The 12,907-nt window shown below is 42.8% G+C and overlaps 1 protein-coding gene across 2 annotated transcripts in view; it reads left to right on the top strand.

The window, feature by feature from the left end:
- The window catches only part of mfsd3 (major facilitator superfamily domain containing 3), a 36,280-nt gene extending 23,605 nt beyond the window's left edge, over positions 1 to 12,675 (top strand). For both annotated transcript variants that reach the window (XM_029762339.1, XM_029762340.1), the window contains exons 4-6: positions 870 to 970; positions 2,943 to 3,052; positions 11,608 to 12,675. In XM_029762339.1, the coding sequence (XP_029618199.1) occupies positions 870 to 970; positions 2,943 to 3,052; positions 11,608 to 11,811 (415 nt within the window). In that variant the 3' untranslated portion in view covers positions 11,812 to 12,675. The remainder of the gene's footprint in view (positions 1 to 869; positions 971 to 2,942; positions 3,053 to 11,607) is intronic.
- The last annotated feature ends 232 nt before the right edge of the window (positions 12,676 to 12,907 follow it).

The raw sequence follows: 12,907 nt of genomic DNA, 5'->3' as shown, positions 1-12,907 counted from the left end.
TGATTCTAACTTGTATTGATGCAGGGGTGTGAATACTTATCTAATCAAAGTATATTAGTGTTTCATTTTACATACATTTTTAAGACATGATAGTTACAAAGTATTTTTGTAGATCGTTGACAAAAAAATGACAATTAAATCCATTTTAATCCCACTTTGTAACACAATAAAATGAAGAAATCCAAGGAGGGTGAATTCTTATGAAACCAACTGTGTGCTCACATTAGCCTGAGTTCAAACTAAGCTGTGGTAAGGTCAATGTCAGATGGGTTGTATAGATTTCAGATATCAGACAGTGACACGGGCCAGGTTCGTCTGATTGACAGGAACCTTTTGGAGAATTATTGCCACAGTGGTAATCCCTAGGTGACACACACACACACACACACACACACACACACACACACACACACACACACACACACACACTGCTCTAAGAGGGTGAGTGTCCTGATGGTCATTAATTCACTTCCACGCTGGGGAGGTCCTTAGGTTATTGATTACCACATGAGCCATGCCCACCGGGAGACAAAGCTCTTAGACTATCAGGGAATCGATTAGCGTCTGGCGACACGTCGTGTGTGTGCATGCGCTCACTTGTGTGAGCTACTGTAGAGGGGAAATATCGTGTTTGTTTTTGTTAGCATGCACATACTCCACAGTATTCTTTATCAGTGTGTGTGTCAAATTGCATTTGTCTACTCATAGCACAATTCTTTCTATCTAGAACCTAAAAGGGTTCTCCAGCTGTCCCCATAGGTTTTACCAGGAACCAACAAGGTTTCCCCATTGGGGACATCCAAATAACCCCTTTGGAACCTTTTATTTCTAAGAGTGTGACTGGTTGTTTGTCTTGTGTGTCTCCACAGTATTGGCTCTCTGATGAGGCGGGTGTTTGTAATGCGGACGGTCAGCATGGTGTTCCAGAGCTCCCTCCTGACTGTGCTGGAACCCTCCCCACTCATGAAAGGTGAGAGAAGACCCGACCGCACTCTTGACTAGGCAGCATAGGCATCAGTTCACCCACTAACCATGGACATACAGTACATCATTGACTCTAACCAGCCTGTCCTTAGCCACTGATCTCGACTTACACGCGTCCCTAGTCCCCCACTAGCCTCATCTATTTGTCCATCTGTAGCTCGATATCTTGTTTTCCTTTTACGATGTGGGAGCAGGTGACTGTGGGTCTGATGAATGAAGGCAGACACCTCGATGTAACCTCACTGACTCTTACAGGTAGCTATGAGTATTAGACCCACAGAATATACATATTAGATATTAGACCCACAGAATATACAGACCCACAGGGCTCCCAGATCCATCCGCTTTTGTACATGAAAGCTGCGTGGGATGGACTTTACCGGATACCCATAGCATGTGTCCACAACTGCGGCACTCTAACCCACTGGGGTATACGGAACTGGGGACTGCGTCCAAGATGTCCGACCGTTGTTTTCAAGGTAATCTACTCACGTTCGCATACGCCAATTCATGGACGTCATGCATGTCCAGGTTGCATCCGGTTTACCCGGACCAACATGCGCTGTAGCACTCAGTGCGTGCAGGGAGCAGAGCGACCAGCGACGACGTCATCACGTCATCCAAAAACATTGCAGACATTGGATGAACAAAAAAATGTAATATCCTCTGCTGTAATGGGGGGAAAATGGGGGAAGAAAACATCCTCAGCGACAATTATTGGAATAATTCAATGGATGTTTTGTGCACAAAGGTGTGCACTAAAGTGACTTATTAGGATTTTTCAAATCTATGTGGCCGTGCATTGAAATTGTCTTTCTGGGCCGGGGGTCAGTTAAACTGCAATACCAAAACAAGACTGTAGAAGTCGTTGAAACCGTGCTTCAAGACTGGAACCCTGGCTCTAACCCCACATGCTCTAACCCCCTGTCCCCATCACAAAACAAATAACATGTTGTGTCATGTGACCATCCACATTTAGGTCTATACATAAAATATGATACTCCATTTTTTATATCTATTTTTTAAATGTAACCTTTATTTAACTAGGCAAGTCAGTTAAGAACAAATTCTTATTTACAATGGCGGACTATCGGGGAGAACAACAGATTTTTACCTTTCGGTTACTGGTCCAACGCTCTAACCACTAGGCTACCTGCCGTCCCAAAGTCCATTCAGTATGTTGCATTAGCCCATAAGCCATGCGTGCTCCCCAGTCAAGCAGACATGGGTTCAAATAATTATTGTTGTCAAAAAATAATGAAATGGATTCACTGCTAGGATACACTAGAATATCTTTGAAGATCTACAAATCTCAGATCCCCCCCCCCCTCCTCTCTCCGTTTTAATCTCATGCAAATTAAGGAAAGCTGAACGAAGAACAGAAGCTCTCTGTGTGACCTGTTTGAACCTTTGTTGAGCTGTTCACTCTGGAAACCTCTGGAAGTGGAGGCCTCCCTCTTGTGATGTCAAAGATCCAAAAATGTGACAATGTTTTGCCGCAAAATTCTTAATATTACATGAGTGCCCCCTTCTCTCACTCTGATGAGCTGAGTTAGTGTCTCGCTCTCTGAATCTTATGAAATGGAGTCTTATTCAGCAAAACTCGACATCTCCGGTGAATAATTCACCGTCAGTGGGAGCTGAGAGATGCTCTGTGTTGCCTGTGTTCTGCTCTCTTCTCCTGAGAGGGAACGACTTGATTGGAGGAATGCGAGGAGACGGCACCCCCCCCCCCCACTTCTACCTTTGTTCAGCAACAGATCAGTCTCCTCTGATATACGTTGTGCCACAGAGCTCTCCTCACACCATCCATCCAGTAGGAATTTATGAGCAAAAAGGGAGATTTAAATAGCACTAACGTAGAACCGGACGTGCCGTAATGTCTCGCAACATTGTGCAATTGTGTTGACATTGAGACGTGTCAAGGCTGTTTCTCAGGCTGTGTTTGTGCCCCTCAGTTATGGCTGTGTTGAGTTTGAGCGTTCAGCACTTCCTGGGCGGCCTCATCACCACGCTCACCTTCACGACCATGATGCACTGCACACAGAGAGCGGAGGAGAGTGTACAGGTAAGAGCCACTCTCTACACACCTGTCAATCCAGTACCTACAGTGCCTTCAGAAAGTATTCAAAATACCTGATGACTTATTCCACATTTTGTTGTAAGGCTGAATTCAAAATGGATAGAATAGATTAGATATATTTTTTTTACCCATCTACACACAATACCCAATGACAAAGTGTAAACATGTTTTTATACGTTTTTGCAAGTTTATTGAAAAATGTAATACAGAAATATCTAATTTACATAAGTATTCACATCCCTGAGTCAATACATGTTAGAATTACCTTTGGCAGCGATTACAGCTGTGAGTCTTTCTGGGTAAGTCTCTTAAGAGATTTGCTCACCTGGATTGTACAATACAGTAATTTCACATCAAGTTGGTTGTTGATCATTGTTAGACAGCCATTTTCAAATCTTGCCATAGATTTTCAAGACGATTTTAAGTCAAAACTGTAACTAGGCCACTCCGGAACATTCAATGTCATCTTGGTAAGCAACTCCAGTGTATATTTGGCCTTGTGTTTTAGGTTATTGTATTGTTGAAAGGTAAATTTGTCTTCCAGTGTCTGTTGGAAAGCCAACTGAACCAGGTTTTCCTCTAGGATTTTGCCCGTGCTAAGCTTTATTCTGTTTCCTTTTATCCTAAAAAACTCCCTTGTCCTTGCCAATGACAAGCATACCCATAACATGATGCAGCCCCCACCATGCTTGGAAATATGATGAGTGGTACTAAGTGATTAGTTGTGTTGGATTTGCCCCAAACATAATGCTTTGTATTCAGGACATAAAATTCATTTTTTTGCCACATTTTTTGCAGTTTTGCATTAGTGCCTTATTGCAAACAAGATGCATGTTTTGGAATAGTGTTATTCTGTACAGGCTTCCTTCTTTTCACTCTGTCATTTAGGTTAGTATTGTGGAGTAACAACAATGTTGTTGATCCATCCTCAGTTTTCTGCTATCACAGCCATTAAACTCTGTAACTGTATTAAAGTTACCATTGGCCTCATGATGAAATCCCTGAGCGGTTTCCTGCCTCTCTGGCAACTGAGTTAGGAAGTACGCCTGCATCTTTGTAGAGACTGGGTCTATTGAGAAACCATCCAAAGTGTAATAACTTCCCCAATGCTCAAAGGGATATTCAATGTCTGCTTTTTATTTTCACCCGTCTACCAATAGGTGCCTTTCTTTGTGAGGCATTGGAAAATCGTCCTAGTCTTTGTGGATGAATCTGTGTTTGAAATTCACTGCTCGACTGAGGGACCTTGCAGATACAGTGCATTCGGAAAGTATTCAGACCCCTTGACTTCCACATTTTGTTACATTACAGCCTTATTCTAAAATGGATTAAATACGTTATTCCTCATCAATCTACACACAATAATGACAAAGCGAAACCAGGTTTTTAGAGATTTTAGCAAATGTATTACAAATTAAAAACATGCCTTATTTTAAAAAGTATTCAGACCCTTTGCTTTGAGACTGTTTCCATTGAACATCCTTGATGTTTCTACAACTTGATTGGAGTCTACCTGTGGTCAATTCAATTGATTGGACATGATTTCGAAAGACACCTACCTGTCTATATAAGGCCCCACAGTTGACAGTGCATGTCAGAGCAAAAACCAAGCTGTGAGGTTGAAGGAATTCTCTGAGACAGGATTGTGACATGGCACAGATCTAGGGAAGGGTACAAAAAAATGTCTGCAGCATTGAAAGTCCCCAAGAACACAGTGGCTTCCATCATTCTTAAATGGAAGAAGTTTGGAACCACCAAGACTTTTCCTAGAGCTGGCTGCCCGGCCAAACTGAGCAATCGGGGGAGAAGGGCCTTGGTCAGGGAGGTGACCAGGAACCCGATGGTCACTCTGACCGAGCTCCAGAGTTCCTCTGTGGAGATGGGAGAACCTTCCAGAAGGACAACCATCTCTGCAGCAGTCCACCAATCAGGCCTTTATGGTATGGTGGCCAGACAGAAGCCACTCTTCAGTAAAAGGCACATGACGGCCCGCTTGGATTTTGTCAAAAGGCACCTTAAGGATTCTCAGACCATGAGAAACAAGATTTTCTGGTCTGATGAAACCAAGATTGAACTCTTTGAACTGAATGCCAAGCGTCACGTCTGGAGGAAACCAGGCACCGCTCATCACCTGGCCAATACCGTCCTTACAGTGAAGCATGGTGGTGGCAGCATCATGCTGTTTTTCAGCAGCAGGGACTGGGAGACCAGTCAGGATCTAGGGAAAGATGAACAGAGCAAAGTACAGAGATCCTTGATGAAAACCTGCTCCAGAGCACTCAGGACCTCACACTGGGGCGAAGGTTAACCTTCCAACAGGACAACAACCCTAAGCACCGAACCAAGACAATGCAGGAGTGGCTTTGGGACAAGTCTCTGAATGTCTTTGAGTGGCCCAGCCAAAGCCTGGACTTGAACGCGATCAAACATCTCTGGAGAAACTTGAAAATAGCTGTGCATCGACGCTCCCCATTCAACCTGACAGAGCTTGAGAGGATCTGCAGAGAAGAATGGGAGAAACTCTCCAAATACAGGTGTGCCACGCTTGTAGCGTCATACCCAAGAAGCCTCGAGGATCTAATCACTGCCAAAGGTGCTTCAACAAAGTACTGAGTAAAGGGTCTGAATATTTATGTAAATGTAGTATTTCAGTTGTACATTTACAAAAATGTCTTAACCAGTTTTTGCTTTGTCATTATGGAGTATTGTGTGTAGATTCTTAAGTACAAAAAAAAAAGAAAAGGCGTGAAATGAAAATGTAATGTATGTATTCACTACTGTAAGTCGCTCTGGATAAGAGCGTCTGCTAAATGACTAAAATGTAAATGTAATAAGGGCGAGAGAAAAAATGTCATCCATTTTAGAACAAGGCTGTAACGTAACAAAATGTGGAAAAAGTCAAGGGGTCTGAATGCTTTCCGAATGCACTGTAATTTTCTCCTGAATGTATTTAGGCTTGCCATAATAAAGGGTTTGAATACTTCTTGACTCAAGATATTTCAGCATTTTTTATATATATTTGTAAAAAATGTCAACACTTTGACATTGTCCGGTATTGTGTGTAGATCAGTGGCACAAATCTCAATTTAATCCAAACCAAAACATTCTCCAGATAGAAAGTTGCTTAAAATGTAGTAGGGACGTCTAAAGTTCTGGCTGCTGCACAGATCCTATGGATGCTCTAGTCTAGAGCGCCTGGTTTGGTTGTATTTTTTTTCTCTCTAAATGGTTAAACTAGTGAGAAATATTTGATCATAGAAAAAATGTGAATTTGCTTCATTTACTATCATCTTAAATGAAGATATTGAAATATTTTGCCATGTCTAATTAATGTAAATTACACTACTTTCCATGTGGACAGTATGTGTTACAACATTACACAAGCTGACGTCTTAACCACATCCTTTTTACCTCAGATTGGTAATGTTAGTATAAAAGTTTATAGTCAGCACAGTATCTTAAAACAGACCAATATCTTTGGTTTTGTAATGCTGATTTTTGTCATATTCGCTGGGGGTCGCAGGACTTTTCTTTCCTTTTCTTTCACAAATGGTACGTGTAATTCGGGACAATCTCTCTTTAAAAGTCGCTAGCCACACACCAATAAGCGGACTTGACAGTCAAACTCTCACTTAAATAGCAGCCGACCGTTGTCACTGTTGAAATCCTATGGCGGGTCCTGATTTGTTGAAGTAAACTAAGAAAAATAGATTTGTTTCCCTTTCCTTGATGGCAGCTTCACGGAATCATCATTGTTTATTAATTGCTTATTAATTTGGACAAATTAAAACTGTTTTTACGTTATCAATATGTCTTATCAACAGGAAGCAGCAACGTCATCATTTTCCACTGAAGTTTTAGGAATATAAATTGAACTTTCAACAGGAGTCCAAAAATGTTTTATTTTTATGATATACACTATATATACAAAAGTATGTGGACATCCCTTCAAATTAGTGGATTCAGCTATTTCAGCCACACCCGTTGCTGACAGGTATCTAAAATTGAGCACACAGCCATGCAAAACTCCATAGACAAACATTGCCATTAGAATGGCCTTACTGAAGAGCTCGGTGACTTTCAATGTGGCACCGTAATAGGATGCTACCTTTCCAACAAGTCAGTTTGTAAAATTTCTGCCCTGCTAGAGCTGCCCCGGTCAACTGTAAGTGCTGTTATTGTGAAGTGGAAACGTCTAGGAGCAACAACGGTACAGCTGCGAAGTGATGGGCCACACAAGCTCACAGAACGGGACCACCGAGTGCTGAAACACGCGGAGTGTAAAAATCGTCTGTCCTCGGTTGCAACACTCACTACAGAGTTCCAAACTGTCTCGAGAAGCAACGTCCACACAAGAACTGTTCGGCGGGAGCTTCATGAAATGGTTTTCCATGGCCGAGCAGCCACACACAAGCCTAAGATCACCATGCGCAATGCCAAGCGTCGCTGGAGTGGTGTAAAGCTCGCCGCCATTGGACTCTGGAGCAGTGGAAACGCGTTCTCTTGAGGGATGAATCACGCTTCACCATCTGGCAGTCCGACGGACTAATCTGGGTTTGGCGGATGCCACAGAACACAATCTGCCCCAATGCATAGTGCCAACTGTAAAGTTTGGTGGAGGAGGAATAATGCTCTGACTGCTTTTCATGGTTCGGGCTAGGCCCCTTAGTTCCAGTGAAGGAAAATCTTGACACTTCAGCATACAATGACATTCTTGAAGATTCTGTGCTTCCAACTTTGTGGCAACAGTTTTGGGAAGGCTCTTTCTTGTTTCAGCATGACAATACTCCCATGTGCAAGGTTCATACAGAAATGGTTTGTTGAGATTGGTGTGGAAGAACTTGACTGGCCTGTACCGAGCCCTGACCTCCACCCCATCGAACACCTTTCGGATGAATTGGAACGCCGACTGCAAACCAGGCATAATGTTCTTGTGGCTGAATAGAAGCAAGTCCCCGCAGCAGTGTTCCAACATCTAGTGGAAAGCCTTCCCAGAAGAGTGGAGGCTGTTATAGCAGCAAAGGGGGGACCAACTCCATATTAATGCCAATGGTTTTGGAATGAGATGTTCGACAAGCAGGTGTCTAATTGCTTTTGGTCATATAGTGTACCAGAAATCACCAAAACAGGTTTTCTCTGCCTATTTTTAGTTGCCTTGCTTGGTAGATTGACATTTTTAAACTGAAGGTTTTTTGGGGGGTTGCAAAGATGGAGCCGGTAGCTATGCTATTTGGACCAGGCTGCTGCGATGTCATGCAGACTTAGACTGTCGTTTTTGTGTTTATACTTTTTCATAACGACAAGGACAAGTTTGGTGTCGGACAACAATAGAATATTCATGATTTAATCCTTGCCAAAGCCGGTTAGATGAAAGGCGATATTTTCACAGAGGCGTAGGTGGAATCTCTAAAGAAAATACATAAAAGATATCTAGTTCCAGAAATGAATGTAACGCGTTTGTTCCCGTCTATACCGTTCAGATGTAAAGAAAAGTAACACCTAGAACATAATTTCCCATGGCCAAGTCAGGTCCTAGGTGTGAGAAACAAATTATATTCAGCTTGAAATCATGTTTTAATACGTAAAGATGCTCTCATGGAATGAGAAAATGTCATAGGGATGCATTTGCTCCAATGTTTACATTTCTGTTGGTGCCTCACATTTTGAAGGTCATGCACACATTTACGGAGTGGAGCTCTCAGCCGTTTACCTCAGCTTGGAGGAGAGGCTTCTCCCCAAGAAGACGAGATTCTCCGAACCCCGGCGCGGCCACAGGGGTGGTCTGTTATGTAAGCCAGCGAAACAGAAACTCCTGGCTGTGAACAAACACAACAAAGAGACCAGGCTAACCTGCTCTGTTCTGTTCCCTCTCTGCTTTCCCCACTGTTCTCTTTTTAAAGTGCTCCTTCTATGGAGTTAGGTCATATCCTGTGGTGTCAACAGGCAGGACAGGTAGCCCTCCTCAAAGCAACAACACCCACCCGTCATCTGGGACTGACAAGCCCTTTTCTTTTTCACTCCCTTTTTCTGTCTTTCTCGTTCTCTCCTTTTTCATCTCTCTCTCTCCCCCTCTTCTTTGACATAACTTTTTTTGGCCCACTCAAACTGGGCCATCGCTGCCTGGAGGTGATCCGTTTGCAGCCTCTCAAACATCACTCAATCAATTCTGAAGGTGATGAGTTGCCTCGGTTCTACCAAGGAGTCGACGACTAGGAAAGCTACATCAAGGCTGTGTCTGGGCAATTAAGGAAGAAAAACCTAATGAAACAAAGCTAATCACAATCCTTGATGATAAAGACAGGCGATAACCTCCGGGGTTAATTTGAAATGTTCTCATGACACATATAGCTGCCTGTTATTTTAAGGTCATATCCAGTGACAGAAAGCTGATACCATGAGTGCTTGTCGAGGGCCCAGGAGAGAGAAACGGAATCCCTTAAACAAGTTCACTGGAATAAAAGCACTTCACTTAACTCGGGTCTACAGGCGCTCCGGCTGTGTGAACCCGGTTCAACCCAGCACTGGACTCTACTGAGACCCAGCAAAGATGCCTGGGAAATGTCTTCTTTACAGCTCGCCCATTTTGCCACCAGTGACATTTGTCCGAGTCAGGTAACTGGCTAAGTTACTCATAGCCACACAGGAGCAATATTACACAGTGTCAAAGGCACAACGAACGAAGGCCTTGTCGCCTTTTCACCGCCCAAAGTTTTAATAATCTAAGTCATCTGCTCACCGTAATCATTCAACAATGTTTTCCACGGCAACCTACTCCTCTTATTGAGTTAGGTTCTTTTCACTTTGATCATGTGGATTTAGGCGTAGCCAGCACTGTACTGATAACTATGCATGCCACAGCGGATGATTTTGTGTTTTGTGCTGAAATAAATCAATTTTGTTAAGTGGTTAGTAGTTTACATAGTTTCATTTGTGGAGGCACCACACCAGGCCAGGCACCACACTCATAGGGTACTTGTTTACCCTTAATGATATCACAATCAACTTTTACCAGTTGAATGTAGAAACACAATACTTTTTTGTATTACCATTTTTTCTGAAATATTGTATTACGATATGCAAATGAGGCAATGTCTCATTAAATATGCACATATTTGCATATCGCGCAAATTCTTTTTTCTGGACACTGGATGAAGTATGCCTAAATATTTTTGTTTCATTCTGTTAAGACACTCCAGGACCGGACCTGTCATAAATACTTTTTTCATCTTTCTATCTGTTTAATGCTGAAATGCATTTTTCAAAGGACAACGTTATCTAGAATAGAATATTGACAACATATCAACAATTCCGAAGAATATATCTAAGGATAACCACACTTAATGTGGTGAATGCAGTTGTGTCTGAGAAAAGAGTCTGACTTTTGGGAGAAATTACACAAAATTTACTGAATTTATATTATAGTACACACTCTTATCCAGAGCGACTTACAGGAGTAATTAGGGTTAAGTGCCTGGCTCAAGGGCAGATCAACAGATTTTTCACCTAGTCGGGCTTTTTGTTACTGGCCCAACGCTCTTAACCGCTAGACTACCAAACACCATACAGCTATTTAGACCCAATCACCATCTCTTCCAAGTAGGGGTCTTCCCTGTAGCTCAGTTGGTAGAGCATGGTGTTTGCAACGCCAGGGTTGTGGGTTCAATTCCCACGGGGGGCCAGCACAGAAAAAAATGTAAGAAAATGTATGAAATGTATGCATTCACTACTGTAAGTCGCTCTGGATAAGAGCGTCTGCTAAATGACTAAAATGTAAATGTAAGTAAGTTGCTAAAGATAGTCCAGTTTGTGACATTCTCTATGAAATGGGCTTTTAAATTGTGTAATTTAATGTAGTACGCTTTGCAGTTGTTGCTGTATGTCCAATTTTAAAGTGGTTAAAATTCTTTTTTTACACTTTTTGAAAATACTAATATTAAAGGTTGGAAATACCAACCTTGGCACACTTTATGTCTGTATGTCTGTTGGCGTAAACACATGAATGTATGGAATAGGGTTGCACCGTGTGTAGGTGTCAGTAGAGGGTGGAGACCCACGAATCTGCGTTAGTTATGTTGCCTTGTTGTGTTGCTGTGGGCCTGAGAGGTAGAGTCTGGGATGTTAGGTAATCTGTGTTGGTCTGGTCTCTCTCTCTTGCTCTTTCTCTCACTAATTCTCTCTCTTTCTCCTCTCCCCTCTCCCTCTAAGAGCCTGCAGGCCTGGACCCAGATAACCCTCACCAGCTGGCCTCCATCCACTCTTTGGAGACAAAAATCTCAAGCTTTATCATTCCGGCTCCCTCTTTCACTCTTCTTTTGGTTCCTTTCTTCTTCTGTAGTATTTCTTTCCTTTTCTCCTGCCCCTCCTTTTTTTTGTGGGAGTTTGTCTCCCCACTGATTTTTCTTGCGAAATCCAGTTAAGACAAGTAGATGACCACATACCCGAGACAGAAATGTCCCCCGAGTCCAGTTTTTTTTCTCTCTCTCTCTGCCCTCGCCCCTACTTAACCCTCTCCTTTCTCCCCTCTCCTCTTCTCCCTACAGGCCACCCACTACAGTTTCTTGTCCACTCTGGAGGTACTGGGGAAGCTGATGTTCAGTGCCCTGGCGGGGGGTCTGGTGGACTGGGTGGGTTACCCCACCGCCTTCCTCCTCTTCCTGGTTCTCTCGGCCGGTACAGCCCTCCACGTCTGGAGGGCCACGGATACCGGGGCCCTCAGGGAACAGCTCAAAGAACAGCCCAAGTGATCAGCTCTTCCCCAACAGCTCAACCGTCCCTTATGTAACTGCTTTAGCATCCACCCATCCAAACCAGCAATGATCCTTGCCAACACAATCCCTCTCACTCAGTGGTCCCCAACCCCTTGGTCTTTGAGAGTAATACAGTGTGCATGCAGTTTTTAATTGCCCAGTGCTAACATGTCTGATCAAGCTATTCAAGGTGTCGATGATCAGTTGAGTCGTTTAACAAGGTGGGTGTGGGGTTGGAGATTTTTCCAGGACACCGATGAGTAGCTGTATGGAGTTGGAGGATTGGATCAGTAGCATTAGGGAGAGCAATATAGGGGAAAGCTGTTAAGGTGTTATTGGAGGACATACCATCTGAGCCATTTTCATATATGCCAAGCCAGCAATAAAACTTAAGCCAGCAGTAATACTTAGCCAGGGATGAGCCAGCGATGAAGGTTCTATGTGTCTTATCAGTTTGCCATTGCACTAGTTCTGAGGCGACGTTTACGAATCTCTACTACCTCTGTTTAACACTGTAAGACATGCAGAAGAGCCTAGTGAGCTTTATAGTACAACATTTGCTAGCTCGAGTACGATTTTGATTAGAGATGGCTAGCTTAAACCATTACACAGCGTCAGCTAGTCTAGGTTAGTTAGCGCAATTAGGGAGCTATAGCCTTACATAATGCATGGTGGCAAGTTATCAAGGATTGGATGATTTTTTTATTTTTATGGATTCAGGTATTTCTTTATGCATTCTGGAGGGGGAAAATACTTATTTTTTATGTTATTTAGACTACTGCTGCTAGTTTTTCAACTACCTGCTGATATTACTTGTTTCTGTTCTGTGTAAAGTTTTTAAAAATGTACATTTACATTTTACATTTTACATTTTAGTCATTTAGCAGACACTCTTATCCAGAGCGACTTACAGTAGTGAATGCATACATTTTATATATATATATATATAAATTTCTTCTTTTTTTTCGTACTGGTCCCCCGTGGGAATCGAACCCACAACCCTGGCGTTGCAAACACCATGCTCTACCAAATAACACGCACCTTATTGAATCACTTTTTAGTGGGCTTGAAACATACACCAGCTGAAGCAACT

The sequence above is a fragment of the Salmo trutta genome, chromosome 9 (genome assembly GCF_901001165.1).
Source record: "Salmo trutta chromosome 9, fSalTru1.1, whole genome shotgun sequence".
NCBI classification, from domain to species: domain Eukaryota; kingdom Metazoa; phylum Chordata; class Actinopteri; order Salmoniformes; family Salmonidae; genus Salmo; species Salmo trutta.
Note: the sequence above shows the minus strand (reverse complement) of the source record. Positions and strands in the feature narration are given on the sequence as shown.